The following is a 23,107-nucleotide window of genomic DNA, read 5'->3' as shown; positions in this document are numbered from 1 at the left end:
GCATCAGAAGTAGAAGGAGGAGGAGGAAGAGGAGGAGGAGGAATAGAAGAAGGATGAGGAGGAGCAGAGGAAGAGAGAGAAGAAGAGGGAGAATTAGGAGAAGAAGAAGGAGGAGGAGGAGGAGGAGGAAGTAGAAGAAGAAGTAGAAGAATTACAACAAGAAGAATAATTAGTAGTGGCAGTAGTAGCATATATAGCAGAGCATGGCCATATTGGATACAAATGGGAGAAGAAGCTCTTGGACATGCCATGGCTGGAGCCCAGTGCAGGGTAATGTAATTCCTGGGAGCCAAGAAGGGGTGTATGGAGGTTAGTGGGACACCCTCATAGATGAAAGCGGAGAGGAAGGAGATAGGAGGTTCCTGGAAGAGGAACTGGGAAATGTTTTCACATGTGAAACGTAAAATAAAAAATTAGAAATATTTTAAAGAAAGAGAGAGATACAAAAATTGATTTTGCAAAGTACAAATTCCATGAGACACAGAGCTGATCAAAAGTCAGGTCACACATATTATGTGTGTAGTCTTTCTTCTGTGTGTCGTATTTTCTCCCACAGTAAATCATGCAGAGAAATAATAATATTCCTTTTATGTCCAACCACAGGTTTTCACATGTCTCTGTATACTGAGGGTTGAGCGAGGAGAAATTTTAACACATACCTTTCTTCCTTTCTGCTAAAGAAGAAGTTCTGATTTATTACCTGAAGGCAAAATATATTCCCAAGACAGTAAAAATAAGTGTCTGAAATTCAATCATATTGTGTAAAAAGGAAAAATACAACTTAAGGAATTCTGAATTTCTCTCTGAATTTTGGACTGTTTTAATGAACTGTAGTATACTATTCTTTGACTCATGAACATGAAGAGATCCACTTGTTTCAGAAATCGAACATCAGGCTGAAGAAGAGCAATGACTATGACCCTTAATCGAATTTATATCACATGAGAGGTCTGGATACACTTTAAATACAATGTAGTTAACCACTAAGCATGAACCTGGTTACTCAATGGAGAAATGATCATAGGAATTTAAAGAACAGAAACATGAGCATATTTTAAATGTCCAAATTGAGATATGTGTGTGATATCCATCTGCCAAAATTTTAGCGGGATCAGACCACAAGGGTTAATCCCCACATGAGGAGGGTGGTGAAATTGAACACAATTCTGGCAACGTAACACCACATCACAAGCTGTAGCCCTAGAGATTTTAAATTTTTGTTGAAGAGTAAAGGAAGGAACATGAAACTTTTGATATAATTCTCTAGCGAGATCAACCAGAGCAGCATGAAAAATAAATTCTCTACGAATACTAGCATCCACCAGGGCATTATTACTGGTCATGGGACCAGGCAAATTTGTATGGGCTTGAATATGTTGTATGAAAAATTTATATTTTCTGGCCCAAATCAATTTTGATAATTCTAAAAGAATTTGACATACGGTAATACTCGACTGAATTGGCCCTGCAATTTCAAGTGAGCGCACAGCATTAACTACATAAGCAGAGTCAGAAATTAAATTAAAAGAATCATGAAATCTTTTAAAAACTTCCAATACAATTTTACACTCCGTAATTTGGGGGGTGCCTGGACTGTATTGGATTAAGACTGGTTCTTGAGAATCAACCATATAGGCACCTGCACCTGTTTTGGAGCCATCTGTGTAAATATCTAACGCTCCCAACAAAGGCTCTGAGGCAGTGACCTTTGGAAAAATCACTGGATGTTCAATGAAAAATTGTAGCAAAGGATCCTTAGGATAATGACTGTCAAACTCTCCATCAAAACTGCAGCGTAGTATGGCCCAATCATCTATCAAGGCACACAATGTTTCTATCTGAGCTGTTGTATATGGTATAATAATTTTCTTGGGTAAAATACCAAAATGCTGAATACAAGATTTAACGCCTAACACAGCAAGCTGTGCAACAGCAGAAGGGTAATATTCAAGGGTCTTATTAATCCCATCTCTTTCCACCCTCTGGGCAAAAGGAAGTAGATTTTGTAAACTTCACCATGCTTTTTTATGTTGAGGGTTATCTCGGAGGTGCTGTTGGTATAACCGCTTTCTTGCCTAATTGTCTGCCTCGTTGCCATGTGCACTAGCATGTGGCCAGTCTGGATCATATCTCTCCCTCTCACACTGAGTAGCCTCTTCCTTGAGATCAGCTTCATCATCCAAAATCCAGTCTCCAAAGCACCGAGACTATCCTTCATGCTACAAGGTTTGACTGCCAATTCCTACATACGAACGCATGATGTTGTGGTCTCCAATATCTCAACAAAGAGACATTGCCTTAAAATCTTTTAGAAGACTGGTTTCTAGGATAAGATTTCCATAAAAATATCATCCCAATTTAGACCTGTTTCCCTAGATTGGCTCATGCCACATGTTGTCTAGAATGACTCCATCCAAATTTACCAGTTTTATATCAACCAATGTTACATTTTTTTAACCATATCCAATAACTTAAAAGCCAACAGTCCATAACCAAGGCATGTAGAGAATATTTATACATTTAAAACCAAAAAGAATCAAAATTGAAGTGGCTACACATATCTTAGCTACAGGTGCAAGGCTCCAAGGGCCGATTGAAACTGCTTTTTTAAGAGAAGCACCTTGTCACCTGATAAATCTCCTTGAGACCAGGAATCCAAGTAGGCACACTCTATACAATTCTCAAGACAAAAGTTTATCTTTTTGTTTGATTCTCCTGAATAAATTTTTCAGGCAGTTTACCTCTATCAAATCTGATCAGTATGATTCTGTGAGGTTTCCAGAGCCTAATCACACTTTTTAAAAGCACAAAGACAAAATCTTTCTCCCAAAATACTGTGTTCCTTTTGTCTCCTTTTCTTTTCTTTTTTTCTTTCAAAACCTTTTCTCCCTCCGACATACTTTCTTGTTGCTCTGCAAGGACCCTCTGACCTGTCCTAACAGCTTCCTCATATCATTTATCCTCTAAGCAAGCAGGGACCATTCGCAAAGAGGTTTTGGTCTGGGCTTAAGCTTGCCCTCTGTGGCCTCTCTATCCCACACAAAGAAAAAAAGAAACAAAATTACAAGCCCTACCCACAAAGGATCCATTGGAAACAACATTGCCATAGTTCATAAACCTTTCGGCCTCTATACCAAGGCTTTCACCTTCACAAACCTTTCAGCCTCTATACCAAGGCTTTCATCGACTCTGCTTACCTCCAGAGAACTTTATCCATCTTCTCTGCTTACCTCCAGAGAACTTTATTCATCCCTTATCCAGCAATTTACCGCCATTGCCGTTCTGAATCCACGAGAATGTCCTCGGGTGTCCGTACAAGGCCACCAGTTGTAGCGCCCACCTCGTCAGGCAAGGAAGACGCAACACCGTCAGATTCTTCTTAACAGCCTTTATTGCAGGACCACCTCATTTGCTGATACGGGGACCTCAAGCAGTAAAAGCGCTCGCCTTATATAGACAGCAGGCTGAGGCTATGCTAATTGTCCTTCAGGGATTTGCGGAGCACGAATCACCTCATTAGCATGGTACTGCTCCCTCATTGGCATATTACCTGCCAACTGATGCCAGGTGCAAAACCTGCGCAAGCACAGTACCGTTGTTCATCACAGGAGGGAGCCCTACAGACAGACACACAAACATTTATTATTGAAGAAAGAATTTTTCATACTCTTTCAAGTACTTCAGTTATTTGTGTGTGTGTGTGTGTGTGTGTGTGTGTGTATGTCTGTACGTGTGTATTGTTTGGGGCCAGTATGTCAGTGTATATAGGGAAGTCATAGATGCCTTTGGTTACTTAAATATCTTTTTATATCGATGGGAGTACAGGAAAAATTTTGGTATTTCAGCTTTATTAATTGCATCTTTCCTTACTGTAATCTCTAGACAGCCTAATTCTAAGTATTATTATGGGAAATGAAGTTTCCCTCATACTACTGGTTATGAGTTCACAGTACCCTTGTTGATCCTGCCTCCCTTCTGTCTACTGTTGCATGTGGTCATGTTTGCTTCATCCTCCTCACTGTCATTTAGTGAAAGGGGCTGCTTGTATGTGTGTTTATGTCAATATGTTTTTCTGAATCTCTTGATAATAACAATTTGTGTATTTTAGCAAACAATGGAACTTTCTATATGGTAAATATTCCTATCAGGAAAACGAAGATTCATTGTACTTGCTCTGATAATATCACACTTGTAGATGACCACTGACATATACACCCAGGGCAGACTATGGCTCCCACATTCTCTTTTCAGCTGTACTTTATGTATTAGAACCTGAGATAGTTTTCTAATATGTATGTTGAGAAAGATTCCATCCAACAATAAAAAACAGCCATTTATTCTATGACAGATGCAGATGCTGTTACCCCAAAAAAATTGATTGACAATGGCAAGACACACAAAAAAATGATAGCACTCATTAATGCCATAGACTTCTTAGATATTAAATGTGCTAAGTGAGAACCTACAGAAAAAGAATTTAAGGGTATGTTTCCAAACGAGCATATGTGTCCTTCATAACAATTCAACATGCAGAATGAGCCAAATTTCAAATCGTATGGAGACCTCTAAAGGACAGGTAACATCATCTCAGCAATTCCCAGCATGGAATTTGTAGACTTGTATTAACAAATTAACCTGGAGATTCTACATCTTTTTTCACAGTGACCTTGGAATGTTCCTAGAGCACCACTCAGGAACTAGAGTCCTAATTTTGAAAAAAAAAATAATACATTAGGACCTATGTCCAATGCACCTAGTCACCAACTGTGAAGTATGAACACCTTGTATGCTACATCATTCAGCAATGTAGAGTCAACCCCTGCAACATACAACTGTCAGTAGTTTAGTTAGTCAAGGCACAAATACACCACTTCCCAAACCTGAGTAGTTGTTAAAATTATAAAATTACAAAAAAGGTAAATGTGCAATCTAAACATATAACAAAGATACCTATTTTTCAGTGTGTACCTGAGTCGAATTGGAGACAAAGGATAAGCATTACTCCAGGAACCATTGTCCTTAATCATGGTTTCAAAGGGCAAATTTTATTATTTCAGATTGTTATCTTCCAGGAAATGTATCTGAGATTCCCTCTGCAGTGAATATGTAAGTTCCTATTTGTAAGCTGCACAAGCAAGTGACTAAAATGCCTTGAGATATATTAGCATCAATGGTCAAATATAGAATTGAGACATTCACAGGCTCTATTTATTTGACCTGAAATTTCCCCTTGTGTGAAACATTCCAAATTCTTCTGTCCACTGAAGGAAGTAAAGTAGGAAAACAAATGAAAGGGATGCTCTGTGTTAAATGTAGCTACTAATGGTGATCATTAGGTGATAAAACCAGCCTGAAACCTTTTTAGAGTTACAAAGTGGGACTACCATTTATCGCAAATTCAATGGGATCATTCACTTCATGGCACATTCTAAAGCCTTCCCTTCTTCTCAAGTCAGATCATGTGCTGGCAATGATTCTTACCTGTCCTTATGGTTTCTATTCCAGGCTGGTTCTTACCTTACTAACAATATTGAAAAGTGTTAGTCCCAGACTTCCACCTTTGGTGTCCTGTTCCTTCTATATCTTAGAGTAAAGATGTACAAAGAAAAAGGTCCTGAAAATCATTCTGTTGGAAGTAGTTTGTGTGTGTGTTCAGATGGCAATCATATTGACATGGATCCAAAAAAAAGTGTTAGCTACAAAAGTAAATTAAAGCATACATGTAAATGAAAATACAGAACTACACAACAATTTTGCTCTTTTCTTCATAGGGATTTGGTGAAATTGAAGTGGTTGAAACCAAATGTAGAGCAATTGAGTCTGACTTCTACAAATGTAATTTCCAGAGGGAATTCTATAACCTAAATGTGTGTTTTTAGTAATGCCTTGTTTGCTGAAAAGTTGGGCAGGGTGGTAGAGGTACTATGGTCATGCATTTGTATAGATATATGGATATTTTGAGAAAATGTGTGTATTGAAGGGAAATATGTAGGAATGTAGTTATTTATGAAGGGATAGAGCTGGAGATGAATATACATGTACTGTGTGTTAGAGTAAGGGTATGCGCACAAATCATAAACATAAATGTTGAAATGTTTGCCATTGAACTCTTCATACTGAGCAGAAAACCTTCTGTAAGTTGGTGTTCCTCTCTGGACAAGAGGACCCTTTTCAAGGACACTTCCTTTGGAGTTGATAATTAATTAACCTGAGCTTCAGCAGCTTTCCATGTGACCATGAAAGAAAAGAGCCAAGGGGTTGGGGATTTAGCTCAGTGGTAGAGCGCTTGCCTAGGAAGCGCAAGGCCCTGGGTTCGATCCCCAGCTCCGAAAAAAAAGAACCAAAAAAAAAGAAAGAAAAGAGCCTTAAACAGGACAAAGGTAACCACAGCTGCCCCTTACACTTTTCCATATGTATAGAGTTATTTCTGGCAACACCATAACTCTCAGATATAATCCCTTCATTCCTAACTCCACTGAATGGATTTTATTCTTCTCTTTTGTCCTGTTTCCTTCTTCTTCACAGCACAAGACAACTAAAAAAATATGGCAATAAGTCAAAGACCTAGTAGGGTGGGTATCAATTTCTATAAAGATGATTTATTTGTTGTATGAGGAATGATCCATGAAGCTAAAGAATGCTAAAACAAAGGATAAACAAATTAATTATTTCAGTTACAAAGGGTTACTGAAAAGAGAAACTTACCAATGAGAAGTGATGCAATTAATCCTGTTCCTTTTCTAAAGTGGACTCCTGGAATAACAATGTACTAGATATCATTGCCTGGAAGAGTCAGATGCAGGAAGCTCCTATCTAAACTGGCCAACTCTCCCTTCGAAGAACAAACAGAACAGCTGAAGGTATGAATACTAAGTGACCCCTCTTTTTGAAAAAATCTTATGAAAATTAGGACCAATGTATAATATCTGAGAAGGGTTTTGTGCTAGTGTTTTATGCATTTGGCAAGGTAATATAAATGAACTGCACAGGAAAAGATCATGTGCAAACATTTGAAGAGAGAAAATGGAGATTATCAATAAATAACATAGGCACACTTGTTGAGTGCATCCATTCCTCAAAAGTAGCGCTGTGCACAGAAGAGGAGGAAGAGTCCATAACAATATTCTCCATTTACTGGGAACTTTACTACCAAGAGTATGATTGATTTTTTGCTTATTGACAGAATAAAGAGTTGTGGAGATGGTTGCTAGTCAGAGGAGAGTCTTTTACTTGCAACCTCACCTTCATTTGCAGGGTTCACTTGTAAAGGTCCTATCCTGTCATTAAGGTACTGATGTGGGGTTGTTATAAGAAGACAAACGGTTCATGACCTGTGGCCATTAAATATCTCTTACTGTTCTGGTTCCAGAAGCTAATGTTTTCTAACTTTTGATTCCTGCTGTTAGGAGAGTATTAGGAAAAAAAACTTAATTTCTTGGGTTCTTTTACTTGGGGATCTCTTGATAGACAGTTAAGAACTTATGAATTCATTAAACTTTTGTGAATAACAGAAAATGAAAAAGGGTAAAAATAAAGTCAAGCGCGCGCACGCGCGCGCGCACACACACACACACACACACACACACACACACAAATTTGGCTGATGCCAAGCATTCAACTACAAAAGTGCACATGTATACATATAAACATACATGTTAATAATAGAAATTATTAAGCATACATATGTATATACATACACACAAACAGACAGACAGATATACATATATACTATCTAAAAATATAAACGTTTTTTGAATAGAGAAGATCCAATAACAGCTACACACTACACTTTACTTTTCTCTCAGCATTTTGTTGCTTTTTAGACAAAAGGTGTTTAAGAATTTACCTCATAAAGTTTCAAAGAAAGGAGTTACAGACAGTTGTAGATAGTCAGTTCAAAGTAGTGTTTCACTCTATAAACCCATTGTAAGTTTAAAACAACAGTTTCACATGTCCTTGATAAATTACAGTGCACATTGGTAGCATCATCAATGGATATTACCTACAATTAATGTCTTTCATTGATCTAAAGTATGTCCCAAATTTATTTCTCTTCTTAATTCAATTTTAAAGTTTGTTTCATTCATTATAAATAACATATAATTATACTATGAGGAGGTGCATGCTCTATTTTTTATTTTAACTTTATTACATCTTTCTGGGAAAACAACTAAAACCATCTCCTTAAATTTCTTTCTTAAATTATTGAATCAAATCAAGAATTCTATAGTCATTAATTCATCTAAACAACACTATTATATAAAAGTATGTGTTCATATTGCTTGAAGAATCTGTGTTCAATATTGTGAGATGATGCCCAGAAATTATCAAGCAGTAATAGTGATAGGAAAGCAATATCAGAAATGAGAAGCTATTTTGGGATGGACCTATGCCTTTCAGAGCACACCAATCATAGCTATGCAAAATGATGGGCTATCTCCAGAAAACCTACTTGCTTGTCATCAACCTGCATGGTTGGTCCCATGCAAATAAAAGATCTGCCACATGTTCCTGACTTTAATCCCTCTTGCTGAAATCCTGCTACTACCACTAGATGGTGTCTTATGCATTGGGTTCCTGTGATACTACATACTGGGGTGGCAGGACTTATCTTCTTAAATATTTGTATCACCTCTTATTTTCACATCAATATTCCCTTCTTTGATTTTTCCATGTGCCACACTTAATGACATGTCAATGTCTAGAACTAGATGGGCCCTGACCCAGTGGACTGCTGTATTGTGTAACAGGATTCAGGATCTCATGAGTTCTGGATTGTGCACATAAAATCTTGTGGACTATAAACAATTGAGGCAATGATCATTGTCCACTGAAGAGCTATGCTGAATATCCAGGGACCTATGGACACTGGAATGACCAGTGTATCATTTACGTGGTTACCATTTCCACTTCAGTTATTTGGATGATTATATTCCTTTTAATTTTAAGACCCCCAATGATCTATATTTCTTTCCATTTTTAGAGAGAAATATGTTACTTTGAACTGTATCCTGATTATATTTAGCAAAATATACATGATGTAAGATTCAATTGTTATACCAAATGAGACTCTGGGACTGACTGGGCTGTTACCCACCACTTGCAGACATTGATTCTAGTTCTGGAAATCTAATATGGAAACACCCTTCTGTATGGATGCCAGGAGTCACAGAGACATGCAGTCCAGTTATGTACACGTGAACAATTGTCTTCCTTTTACATTTCACACACTTCATTTAAATGAACCATTGTAAGCATGCCATGACAAACCTATGCTTTACTCAATAAAAGTACTGCCATTCATCTTGAGTTGTTGTCTGAGAACAACTGCCATGTGGGTAGAAGGAATCAAATGCCAAGTACCATGAGGCTTTTATCAACAAGTCAGTGTCAAGTATGCTGTATTCTATGTGATAATATCCACGTTTCATAGGCACATGTTGTTCCTTCTGTATAAATGAAGATTCTGACTTTCTATATAAGAACATCAAAATACAGTAGATAATCTATCTCAAGGAAGACATGCACTGTAGTTATAACAGGAAACTTACAGTTACATCTAACTGACTCATGTGGATGAGTAACATTCACAAAATCACAGCCAGCCCTTTGTTACTATCCCTCTATCTATATCTCAAGGAATCACAGAGAATCCCTCACAGTGTTCACTTTGTATCAGACCTGTTGTTTTAAACCTTTAGAGAAAAAGAATCATCTCTTTTCTGGGTAGGAGAATGTAAAACTAGTGTGCTCTGGGAGAAAATCTCAAAAGGTGTATGCACAAAACTACTGTGCTAGATAGTCTTTCCCATATAGTACATATCACACATGTGTTATATATAAATATGCACGTTGATTCTATTTTTAAGTTTTAAGAATTATACATGATCTGAGGATGCTGAAGGGAAAATTTATATTCTGTGCCCATATGGACATCTAAAATAAAATCATACAATTCAACGTGTTTGAAATATACAAACATTTGTGTACAGCTCCATCTGTACCCAGTGATGAGGCTGTCCACAGCCTCTGGATCGAAAACTTGCTCGCAGACAGCTGGACTGCCAGAAGGGCTCTTCCACCTAAGCTCACAGGTAGGAACCCACTTCCTCTCCACTGACTATCCAAAGAGAGAGCTGCCTAGAGCACATGGTGGGCAAGAGCCGCAGGTCTGCCTAAGACTCTACACCCTGCCTCCATCAGCTTCCAGAAGAATGCAGGATACTGGACGCACGGGGCAGATTTTTACAGGACACTTGCCGTCTCCATCTGAGCACAGAGATAAGGCTGTCTGACAGGTCTTAAGATCCAAAACCTGCCCCCAGAGAGCAGGTCTCCAAGAAGTTTTCACACTCCTAAGATCACAAATTGTAGGCTTACAAGCCCACATAAGGGACAAGATCCACTCAGAGAGAGCAAGACCAACAAACATCAAAGATTACCAGATGGTGAGAGGCAAGCACAAGAACCTAAGCAACAGAAACCTAGACTACTTGGCATCATCAGAATCCAGTTCTCCCACCACAGCAACTACTGGATATTCCAACACACTGGAATGCAAGATTTGGATTTAAAATCATATCTCATGATGATGAGAGATGTCTTTAAGAAGGACATAAATAACTCCATTAAAGAAATATAGGAGAAAGTTCTTTATACCATTGTTGTCCCGAGAAATAGGACACTATTTTGATTAGTTCAGCAAAGAAGAGAGTCAAAAGACATACTCACTATGGTTAGCAACATTCCCTCACTTGGGTCTTGGAGAGTAAAAAAGAAGAAAATAAGTTGTGCACTAATTATTACTTCGTGTTTTATGACTGTAAACGTAATCAGATCATCTGCCTTGACATCCTTCTGTTATGTTTTTATTTTTTCTGTGATCTGTGCAATTGGATTGAGATGCAAAATAAACGTTTCTCTATTAAAAAAAAAGGAAAAGAAGAAGTAAAAAAAAAAAAAGAAATACAGGAGAACACAGGACAACTAGAAGCCCTTAAAGAAGAAACACAAAAATACCTTAAAGAAATACAGGAAAACACAACCGTTGGACTTAACAAGAAAACCCCAATAAAGGACTTAGAGAAAATACTGAAGGAGATGAAGGGGTTTGTACCTCCGTAAGAAGAACAAAATATCAACCAACCAGACCCCACCGGAGGTCCCAGGGACTAAACCACCACCAAATGAGTAAACATAGAGGTACCCATGGCTCCAGCAAAATATGTTGCAGCAGATGCCATTGTCCAGAATCAGTAGGAGGAAAAGCCCTTGATCTTGAAAAGAGTCACTTCCCCAATGTAGGGTAAAGGCAGTATGCTGATGTGGGAGTATGTGAGTGAGAGTGGGAAAATCCTAGTAGAAGCAGGGAGAGGAAGAGGGTATATGGAACGGAAGGAAAAGAGGATAACATTTGTAAAACATTATGTAATCGTATGAAATATATGACAAAAATTAAAAAATATTTGTACATATAATTATGTACTAATATGAATATATCATCTGTCTTTTTTAAAGAGGAACTTTGAATTTTATTTTATCTTTATTACCTTGAGTATTTCTTATTTACATTTCAATTGCTATTCCCCTTCCTGGTTTCCTGGCCAACACACCCTAACCCTTCCCTCTCCCCTTCTATATTGATGTTCCCCTCCCAATATTCCCCACATTACCACCCTCCCCCCGCAACAGTCACGTCACTAGGTGTTCAGCCTTGCCAGGACCAAGGGCTTCCCCTTCCACTGGTGCTCTTACTAGGCTATTCATTTCTACCTATGAGGTTGGTGCCCAGGTTCAGTCCATGTATAGAGTTTGGGTAGAGGCTTAGTCCCTGGAAGCACTGCTTGATTGGCATTGTTGTTCATACGGGGTCTTGAGCCCCTTCAAACTCTTCCAGGCCTTTCTCTGACTCCAACAACGGGAGTCCCATTCTCAATTCAGTGGTTTGTTGCTGGCATTCGCCTATGCATTTGCTGTATACTGGCTGTGTCTCTTTGGAGAGATCTACATCTGCTTCCTGTCGGCCTGCACTTCTTTGCTTCATCCATCTTATCTACTTTGGTGGTTGTATATGTATGGGCCACATGTGGGGCAGGCTCTGAATGGGTGTTCCTTCTGCCTCTGTTCTAAACTTAGCTCCCTATTCCCTCCCAAGGGTATTCTTCTTCCCATTTTAAAGAAGGAGTGATGCATTCGCATTTTGGTCATCTTTCTTGAGTTTCATGTGCTCTCTGCATTTAGGGTAATTCAAGAATTTGGGTAAAAGCCACTTATCAATGAGTGCATACCATGTGTGTTTTTCTGTGATTGGGTTACCTCACTCAGGATGATATTTGCAGGTTCCATCCATTTGCTTATGAACTTCATAAACTCATTGTTTTTGATAGCTGAGCAATATTCCATTGTGTAGATGTACCACATTTTCTGTATCCATTCCTCTGTTAAAGGGCATGTGGGTTCTTTCCAACTTCTGGCTATTATACTATAATTCTTTCCAACTTCTGGCTGCTATGAACATAGTGGAGCATGTGTCTTTGTTATGTGTTGGGGCATCTTTTGGGTATATGCCCAAGGAGAGGTATAGCTGGGTCCTCAGGTAGATCAATGTCCAATTTTCTGAGGAACCTACAGATTGATTTTCAGGATGGTTGTACCGGTCTGCAATACCACCAACAATGGAGGAGAGTTCCTCTTTATCCACATCCTCACCAGCATTTGCTGTCTCCTGATTTTTTGAACTTAGCCATTCTCACTGTTGTGAGGTGAAATCTCAGGGTTGTTTTGATTTGCTTTTCCCTTATGACTAAAGATGTTGAACATTTCTTTAGGTGTTTCTCAGCCATTCCGCATTCCTCAGCTGTGAATTCTTTGTTTAGCTCTGAACCGCATTTTTAATAGGGTTATTTGTCTCCCTGCCATCTAACTTCTTGAGTTCTTTGTATATTTTGGATATAAGCCCTCTATCTGTTGTAGGATTAGTAAAGATCTTTTCCCAATCTGTTGGTTGTCGTTTTGCCCTAACAACAGTGTCCTTTGCCTTAGAGAAGCTTTGCAGTTTTATGAGATCCCATTTGTCGATTCTTGATCTTAGAGCATAAGCCATTGGTGTTTTGTTCAGGAAATTTTCTCCAGTGCCCAAGTGTTTGAGATGCTTCTGCACTTTTTCTTCTATTAGTTTGAATGTATCGGGTTTGATGTGGAGGTCCTTGATCCACTTGGACTTAAGCTTTGTACAGGGTGATAAGCATAGATCGATCTTCATTCTTCTACATGATGACCTGCAGATGAACCAGCACCATTTGCTGAAAATGCTATCTTTTCTCCATGAAGGTTTTGGCTCCTTTGTCAAAAATCAGGTGACCATAGGTGTGTGGGATCATTTCTGTGTCTTCAATTCTATTCCACTGGTCTATCTGTCTGTATCCGTACCAATACCATGAAATTTTTATCACTACTGCTCTGTAATACTGGTTGAGTTGAGGGATAGTGATTTTCCTCAGAAGTCCTTTTATTGTTGAGGATAGTTTTAGCTATCCTGGGTTTTTTGTTATTCCAGATGAATTTTCTAATTGTTCTGTCTAATGCTCTGAAGAATTGGAGTGGTATTTTGATGCGCATTGCATTTAATCTGTAGATTACTTTTGGTAAAATGGCCATTTTTACTATATTAATCCTGCCAATCCATGAGCATGGGAGATCTTTCCATATTCTGAGGTCTTCTTCAATTTCTTTCTTCAGAGGCTTGAAGTTCTTATTGTACAGATCTTTTACTTGCTTGGTTAAAGTCACACCGAGGTACTTTATATTATTTGGGTCTATTATGAAGGGTGTCGTTTCCCTAATTTCTTTCTTGGCTTGTTTCTCTTTTGTGTAGAGGAAGGCTACTGATTTATTTTAGTTAATTTTATACCCAGCCACTTTGCTGAATTTGTTTATCAGCCTTAGTAGTTCTCTGGTGGAACTTTTTGGATCACTTAAATATACTATCATATCATCTGCAAATAGTGATATTTTGACTTCTTCTTTTCCAATCTGTATCCCCTTGATTTCCTTTTGTTGTCTGATTGTTCTGGCTAGAACTTCAGGAACTATATTGATTAAGTAGGGAAAGAGTGGTCAGTCTTGTCTAGTCCCTGATTTTAGTGGGATTGCTTCATGTTTCTCTCCATTTAGTTTAATGTTAGTGACTGGTTAGCTGTATATGGCTTTTACTATTTAGTTATGGGCCTTGAATTCCTATTCCTTACAGGACTTTTATCATGAAGGTGTGTGGAATATCTGTCAAATGCTTTCTCAGCATCTAATGAAATGATCATGTGGTTTTGTTCTTTCAGTTTGTTTACATAATGGATTATGTTGATTGTTTTCCCTATATTAAACCATCCCTGAATGTCTGGAATGAAGCCTACTTGATCATGTTGGATGATTGTTTTGATGTGCTCTTGGATTCGGTTTGCCAGAATTTTATTGAGTATTTTTGCGTCGATATTCATAAGGGAAATTGGTTTGAAGTTCTCTTTCTTTGTTGGGTCTTTGTGTGGTTTCTGTGGCTTCACAGAAGGAATTCGGTAGCACACCTTATGTTTAACTTTGTGGAATAGTTTGGAAAGTATGGTATTCTTCAGTACCATGAAGGTCTGATAGAATTCTGCACTAAACCCTTATGGACCTGGGCTCTTTTTTGTTGGAAGACCTTTAATGACTGCTTCTATTTCCTTAGGAATTTGGGGTTGTTTAAATGGCTTATCAGTTCCTGATTTAACTTTGGTACCTGTATCTGTCTAGGAAATTGTCCATTTCCTGCAGATGTTCAATTTTGTTGAATATAGGCTTTTGTATTAGGATCAGATGATCTTTTTTTAATTTCCTGATTCTGTAGTTATGCCTCCCTTTTCATTTCTAATTTTGTTAATTTGGACACACTCTCTGTGTCCTCTCGTTAGTCTGGATAAGGGTTTATCTATCTTGTTGATTTTCTCAAAGAGCCAAATTTTGGTTCTGTTGATTCTTTGTATTGTCCTTTTTGTTTCTACTTGGTTGATTTCAACTCTGAGTTTGATTATTTCCTGCGTTCTTCTCCTCCTGGATGTATTTGCTTCTTTTTGTTCTAGAGCTTTTAGGTGTGCTGTCAAGCTGCTGGTATATGCTCTCTCATATTTTTCTGCAGGCACTCAGAGCTATGAGATTTCCTCTTATCACAGCTTTCATTGGGTCCCATAATTTTGGGTATGCTGTATCTTCATTTTCATTAAATTCTAAGAAGTCTTTAATTTCTTTCTTTATTTCTTCCTTGACAAGGTTATCTTTGAGTAGAGCATTGTTCAATTTCCATGTATATGTGGACATTCTTCCCTTATTGTTATTGAATACCAGCTATAGCCCATGTCGGTCTGATAGGATGCATGGGATTATTTCTATCTTTCTGTATCTGTTGAGCCCTGTTTTATGACCAATCACATGGACAATTTTGGAGAAAGTACGATGAGTTGGTGAAAAGAATGTATATCCTTTTCCTTTAGGATAAAATGTTCTATAAATATCTGTTAAGTCTATTTAGTTTTTGACTTCTCTTAGTCTGTCTATGTCTCTGTTTTTTTTTTTTCTGTTTCTGTGATCTGTCCATTGATGAGAGTGGGGTGTTGAATTCTCCTACTATTATTGTGTGAGGTACAATGTGTGCTTTGAGCTTTAGTAAGGTTTCTTTTATGTATGTAGGTGCCCTTGTATTTGGAGCATAGATATTTTCGATTGAGAGTTCATCTTAGTATATTTTTCCTTTGATGAATATGAAGTGTCCTTCCTTACCTTTTTTGATGACTTTCGGTTGGAAATCGATTTTATTCGCTATTAGAATGGCTATGCCAGCTTGCTTCTTCAGACCATTTGCTTGGAAACTGGTTTTCCAGCCTTTTACTCTGAGGTAGTGTCTGTCTTTGTCTCTGAGGTGTGTTTCCTGTAGGCAGCAGGATGCAGGGTCCTCATTGCATATCCAGTTTGTTAATCTATGTATTTTTATTGGGGAGTTGACACCATTGATGTTGAGAGATATTAAGGAATAGTGACTATTGCTTCCTGTTATATTCATATTTAGATGTGAGATTATGTTTGTGTGCTTTTCTTCTCTTTGTTTTGTTGCCAAGATGATTAGTTTCTTGCTTTTTCTAGGGTGTAACTTACCTCCATATATTGGGCTTTACCATTTATTATCCTTTGTACGGTTGGATTTGTAGAAAGATATTGTGTAAATTTGGTTTTGTCACAGAATATCTTGGTTTCTCCATCTATGTTCATTGAGAGTTTTGCAGGATACAGTAACCTAGGATGGCATTTGTGTTCTCTTAGGGTCTGTATGACATCTGTCCAGGATCTTCTGGCTTTCATAGTCTCTGGTGAGAAATCTGGTGTGATTCTTATAGGTCTGCCTTTATATGTTACTTGACCTTTTTCCCTTTCTGCTTTTAATATTCTTTCTTTATTTTGTGCATTTGGTGTTTTGACTATTATGTGACAGGAGGAGTGTCTTTTCTGTTCCAATCTATTTGGAGTTCTGTAGGCTTCTTGTTTGTTTATTGGCATTTCTTTCTCTAGGTTAGGCAAGTTTTCTTCTATGATTTTGTTGAAGATATTTACTGGTCCTTTGAGCTGGGAGTCTTCACTCTCTTATATACCTATTATCCTTAGGTTTGATCTTCACATTGAATTGTGGATTTCCTGTATGTTTTGGACCAGTAGCTTTTTCCGTTTTACATTATCTTTGCCAGTTGTGTCGATGATTTCTATCGAATCTTCTCCTCCTGAGATTCTCTCTTCTATCTCTTGTATTCTGTTGGTGATGCTTGTATCTATGACTCCTTTTCTCTTCCTTTGGTTTTCTATATCCAGGGTTGTTTCCCTGTGTCCTTTCTTTATTTCTTCTATTTCCATTTTTAATTCCATCAACGGTTTGATTTTGTTTTCCTGGAATTCTTTCAGGGCTTTTTGTGATTCCTCTCTATAGGCTTCTACTTGTTTATTTATGTTTTACTGCATTTCTCTAATGGAGTTCTTCTTGTCTTTCTTGAAGTCCTCCAGAATCGTGACCAAATATGATTTTAAATCTAGATCTTGCTTTTCTGGTGTGTTTCGATATTCAGTGTTTGCTTTGATTGTAGAATTGGACTGTGAAGATGCCATGTAGTCTTGGTTTCTCTTGATTGGGTTGCTGTGCTTGCCTCTCACCATCCAGTTGTCTCTGGTGTTACCTTGTTCTCCTATTTCTGACAGTGGGTAGACCGTCCTATCATCCTGTGTGTCAGGAGTGTTGCAGACCTATTTTTCTGTTTTATTTCAGCCAGTTATGGGAACAGAGTGTTCTACTTTTGGGCATGTAGTCTTTCCTCTCTACTGGTCTTCAGCTGTTCCTGTGGGCCTGTGTCCTGAGTCCACCAGGCAGGTTGCTTTGAGCAGAAAAGTTGGTCTTACCTGTGGTCTGGTGGCTCAAGTTGCTCCTGGGGGGCTGCTTTGGAGCTCTCCATGACGGAAGCAACGAAGAGGGCCTGCGCTGCCTTTTCCATGAGTCCCAGTGCACCGGGGTCCCAGATGGCATTTGGTGTTTTCCTCTGGAGTCAGAAATATGGGCAGAGTGTAGTCTCTTCTGGCTTCCCAGGCATTTCTGCTCCCTGAAGTTTTAGCTCTCTCTCCCATGGGATTTGGGTGCAGAGAACTGTTGATCCAGTCCCTTTAGATCCCAGTGGTGTCTGGAGCCCTGGGGACCTGCAGCTTAAGTGCCCCTATCTTCCGGTTCCCAGAGGGCATATACAGTTTCCTCTTGGGCCAGGGATGTGGGCATGGGTGGGGAGTATTGGTGGTCTCTCCCGCTCTGAAGTCTCAGGAGTGCCCACCTGTCCAGGCTGTGAACTCTCACTCCCAAGGGGTTTAGGAGCAGTGAGCTGTGGGCCGGGATCAGTGAAGTTGGGGCTCCAGCAAAAAGCCCAGCAAACAAGTGTCTGGTCCCAGAGAAATTTTGGCTCTGTGTGTCCTGAGACCACCATGCAGGTCACTTGGAGCAGAAAAGTTGGTCTTACCTTTGTTCCCGTGGCTCAAGTTTGCTCATGGGGGGCTGCTTTTGAGCTCTCAGTGAGGGTGGCAACAAGGAGGGCCTGCACCGCCTTTTCCGGGAGCACCAATGCATTGGGGTCACAGATGGTGTTAGATGTTTCCTCTGGAGTCAGAAATGTGGGCAGAGTGTAGTCTCTTCTGGCTTCCCAGGCATGTCTGCCCCTCTGAAGGTTTAGCTCTCCCTCTGACAGGATGTGGTGCAGAGAACTATTGATCCAGTCCCTTTAGGTCCCGTTGGTGTCTGGAGCACAGGGTACCTGATGCTTAAGTGCCAGTCTCTTTTTTTATGCAGGTCTCATGTGTTATTGAGTAAAGATAGTCAATGATCTTCCAGAATCTCCTGGGGTCTACTAGGGTTGCAGATAGTACTGCTACATTTGTGTTTACATGGATGCTGGGGATCTTAAATAAGGCCCTGATTCTTTTATTGCAGTCACTTAACCATTGAAAGATTTGATCAAGCCTAACATCATGTTTCATGCAGTTGTATGGAGAATTCTCTCCACTAGGGAACATTTTGTCCTTTACTGGTAAACTCTTATTTATAATACTCTAGACTTATTCTACCCTATCTTTTTGTTAACCTGGAGATGGTGTCATATCTGACATTTTGAGGCTCAGTCCATAAGAATGAATCCTTCCTTCTCCTACAAATCACTACAGCCACAATGGGAGAAATTTGATCCCATTCTAGATGTTTACTCATACACTTAAATGACATACAGAACTCAGCAAAGCACTTAGGTTTACCCACTGTGCATCAAGAATGTCCTTAGCACAGTTTTCAGCTAGTAATGACATTGTATTATGTAACAGAAATATAGACAAGGCCAAAGAAATCTAAATAGATAAACTCTAGTTTCCCAGTAGATGTTAGTATTTTACTTCAACAATATTATAGTGGATGCATTATCTAATAACATAAAGCCTAATATTATTTTTAAAGAATAGATTTAATATAAAAAGTCTATAATATTCTAATGCATTAAATGTGAACATTTATCTGGCAATGATTTTGTTGCTATAAACAGGCTACAGAAAATTAATAATGGAGGACACTCAAAGTTGAAGTATATGTATCAGTTTTATTTTTAAAAGATAAGAATGAACCAGATCCCATGAAATTACTTTTGTTTTCTCAAAGCATTTCAATGTAGTATGAGAATTCATTTTACAATATTAGAACTTCATAACTGAACCTGATGTATGCAAATTTACCGTCTACCATTCTGAATTGTTTTTAAGTCCTGCCTGGAAATCAAATCATCCATGCTCATGCTTGTGCATTTTCATGTTCCTGGTTGCTTTGAGTATTTAGAGCAACATTACATATCCCTGCTATTATTACCAATCGAATATCTAATACAGCCACTAGTGACATATAAAGGTAGATACAGATTTATGGGTAGGAAAATGTTGCTGTTGCTTCCTTCTTCCAGTCTACCAATTACTTGATCAGTACGTTTAATCAATACTGATGACATTATCAGAATGATAGTACCCTCAAGAAAGAACTAAGATGAAAAAAATAAATAAAAAAAGGTTGCCATGTCACTAAAGCAATTAGCAGTCACATATCATGCTCTAATGGTCCTTCCAGTTCTCATTTATTTTATACCACTTCAATATTGATGATCTCCTTTGAGTCTTTCATCCCTCCTAGGCATCCACATGAGATATTGATAACTTTCTAAATTCCTCTCATATATATAATTTTCATGTATTTTCATGACACTCAGATGATGCTACATGGCTGCTGAAATACTGGATCCTTATCATTAGGTGATTGTACATGTTATTGTATATATAAGTAGGTGGGGGCATGATATTGGAAAAGTCAAGGAAAATCAGATAGGAAAAGAAGACAAATATCCTGAAACTTGATCAAGACTTACTTTGGCTAATAGCCTGGTATATTGAGAGATGTGTTGATAGCCTGTAAAGGCTAAGAAACCAGGAAGTGACTCACTGTGATTCCTTTTCCTATGTTTTTTTTCTATCTTTATTAATTTGAGTATTTCTTACTTACATTTTGATTGTTATTCCCCTTCCCAGTTTCCGGGCCAACAGCCCCCTAACCCCTGCTCCTCCCCTTCTGTATAAGTGTTCCCCTCCCCATCCTACCCCCATTACCACCATCCCCCCAACAATCACATTCACTGGGGGTTCAGTTGTGGCAGGACCAAGGCTTCTCTTTCCACTGGTGCTCTTAATAGGCTATTCATTTCTACCTATGAGGTTGGAGCCCAGGGTCAGTCCATGCATAGTCTTTGGGTAGTGGTTTAGTCCTGGAAGTTCTGGTTGTTTGGCATTGTTGTTCATATGGGGTCTCGAGCTCCTTCAAGCTCCTTCAGTCCTTTCTAAGGTTCCTTCAACAGGGGCCCCATTCTCAGTTCAGTGGTTTGTTGCTGGCATTTGCCTATGTATTGCTGTATTCTGGCTGTGTCTTTCTGGAGAGATCTATATCCGGTTCCTGTTGGCCTGCACTTCTGTGCTTCATCCATCTTATCTACTTTAGTGGTTGTATATGTATGGGCCACATGTGGGGCAGGCTCTGAATGGGTTTTCCTTCTGCCTCTGTTCTAAACTTTGCCTCCCTATCCCCTGCCAAGGGTATTCTTCTTCCCATTTTAAAGAAGGAGTGAAGCATTCGCATTTTGGTCATCTTTCTAGAGTTTTATGTGTTCTCTGCATTTAGGGTAATTCAAGCATTTGGGTAATAGCCACTTATCAATGAGTGCATACCATGTGTGTTTTTCTGTGATTGGATTACCTCACTCAGGATGATATTTGTGGGTTCCATCCATTTGCCTATGCATTTCATAAACTCATTGTTTTTGATAGCTTAGTAATATTCCATTGTGTAGATGTACCACATATTTTGTATCCATTCCTCTGTTGAAGGGCATCTGGGTTATTTCCAGCTTCTGGCTATTATAAATAAGGCTGCTATGAATATAGTGGAGCATGTGACTTTGTTATATGTTGAGGCATCTTTTGGGTATATGACCAAGAGAGGTAGAGCTAGGCCCTCAGGTGGTTCAATGTCCAATTTTCTGAGGAACCACCAGACTGATTTCCAGAATGGTTGTACCAGTCTGTAATCCCACCAACAATGGGGGAGTGTTCCTCTTTCATTACATCCTCTCCAGCATTTGCTGTCATCTGAGTTTCTGATCTTAGCCATTCTCACAGGTGTGAGGTGAAATCTCAGGGTTGTTTTGATTTGCATTTCCCTTATGACTAAAGATGTTGAACATTTCTTTGTGTATTTCTCAGCCATTTGGCATTGCTAAGCTCTGAATTCTTTGTTTACCTCTGAACCCCATCTTTTAATAGGTTTATTTGTCTCCCTGCCGTCTAACTTCTTGAGTTCTCTGTATATTTTGGATATAAGCCCTCTATGTGTTGGAGGATTGGTAAAGATCTTTTCCCAATCTGTTGGTTGTCGTTTTGTCCTAACAACAGTGTCCTTTGCCTTACAGAAGCTTTGCAGTTTTATGAGATCCCATTTGTCGATTCTTGATCTTAGAGCATAGGCCATTGGTGTTTTGTTCAGGAAATTTTTTTCAGTGCCCATGTGTTCAAGATGCTTCCCCACTTTTTCTTCTGTTAGTTTGAGTGTATCTGGTTTGATGTGGAGGTCATTGATCCACTTGGACTTAAGCTTTGTACATGTTTCTTTAAAGTTGATATACTCAACATCAAGAATAAAATTAGAACTATCTACTACTAATGCGAATATGAACCATGCTTATAGTAAATTTACCCAAAATTCCTTGTAATCTATTCCTGTTAATAATTACTTGTGGTTTTTTACCTTTTTTAACTTTTCTGTAAGATTTTATTTTTTGAAATGTATGAATTTTCTATGTAAAGAATTTTGTACTCCTATTTGATATATATATATATATATGTTTGTATATATGTGTTTTTGTATATATATATACATGTATATACATATATATACATATATGTGTATATATATGTATCTCAAGAGAGGGAGAAATATTTTACATAAATTTTTAAAGTTCATGGAGACTTTATTAGAATTTTAAAAAAACTCAGCACATGCAAGATATGAATGTAAGAAGCTTCTGAGACTCTTACCACATTGCAAAGAAGGGAATTTAGAGAGCATATGAGGAAACCCAAAAATGTTAGGGAATTATGAGGAGTATAGGGATCATATGAAGAATCAAGAAAAGTTGTGCTTTGGAAAATAATTCCATTAAGCATTCAAGGTTATAAGCCACATGGCTAAGTCCAGGTCAGCTAATGTCTTGCTTAATATTTTGAGCTCAGGTATGCATTACATGATGAAAATACTGTGACCTTATAAGAATCAATCACTTTTTCACCTATACACAGAAGCACATTGCTCTGATCAATCAAACTGTAGATTTGCATCTCTATTGTTGATAGATCTCAGCTCCTTTTTATAATAAATTGTTCTGATATTATTTATTATGATGAAAGTGAGAAGTCTTGTATACACAGTTCTTTCCTTTCCTTATGAAAATGACTATTTGTGTGAGTTTTTGAGGCAGAGAAATAAAGATATGAGATGAAGAGAGATAAAGATTCTGTAAGAGTTCATTCAGTTTAAGCTCCATTGCACCAGTATCACTCCATCTTCTGGTAATTTACAGTGATGTATCAGTTTTTAAAGAAGTGCCTAAATAGGTAACACAAACAGGTTGGCTCCTGTGGACTTCTTTTCTTCCCTTTGCCATGGCAACATACATACACACATACATACATATATACATACATACATGTGTGTATATAGATTCCTAAATAAAGGTAAATTGAAGAAAAAGAAAGACATTGACCTAGGTAAATTGAAGAAAAAGAAAGACATTGACCTACCTGACTTATTACCAGGGACCATTAGTGAAAATACAGACTGACTTTCATGAAAACAAGTCTCTAGTGGGAGGAACTGATAATAATCTAATAGTTATCTTACTGATCACTGTATTGAGAATAAATATTGGGTGTATGTTCT

The 23,107-nt window shown here is 38.3% G+C and overlaps 1 protein-coding gene and 1 long non-coding RNA gene across 2 annotated transcripts in view; both read left to right on the top strand.

The window, feature by feature from the left end:
• The first annotated feature begins 5,766 nt into the window (after positions 1-5,766).
• LOC116895504 lies at positions 5,767-9,309 on the top strand. The gene is made up of 3 exons (XR_004387282.1): positions 5,767-5,867; positions 6,747-6,860; positions 8,984-9,309. It is a non-coding gene; the product is annotated as an uncharacterized LOC116895504 (long non-coding RNA).
• Positions 9,310-10,010: 701 nt separating this feature from the next.
• LOC116895879 (eukaryotic translation initiation factor 1-like) overlaps positions 10,011-23,107 on the top strand; it is a 54,959-nt gene continuing 41,862 nt past the window's right edge. Inside the window, exon 1 of the mRNA XM_032896976.1 lies at positions 10,011-10,094. Within this exon, the coding sequence (XP_032752867.1) occupies positions 10,011-10,094 (84 nt within the window). The remainder of the gene's footprint in view (positions 10,095-23,107) is intronic.

The sequence above is a fragment of the Rattus rattus genome, chromosome 3, assembly GCF_011064425.1.
Source record: "Rattus rattus isolate New Zealand chromosome 3, Rrattus_CSIRO_v1, whole genome shotgun sequence".
NCBI lineage: Eukaryota > Metazoa > Chordata > Mammalia > Rodentia > Muridae > Rattus > Rattus rattus.
Note: the sequence above shows the minus strand (reverse complement) of the source record. Positions and strands in the feature narration are given on the sequence as shown.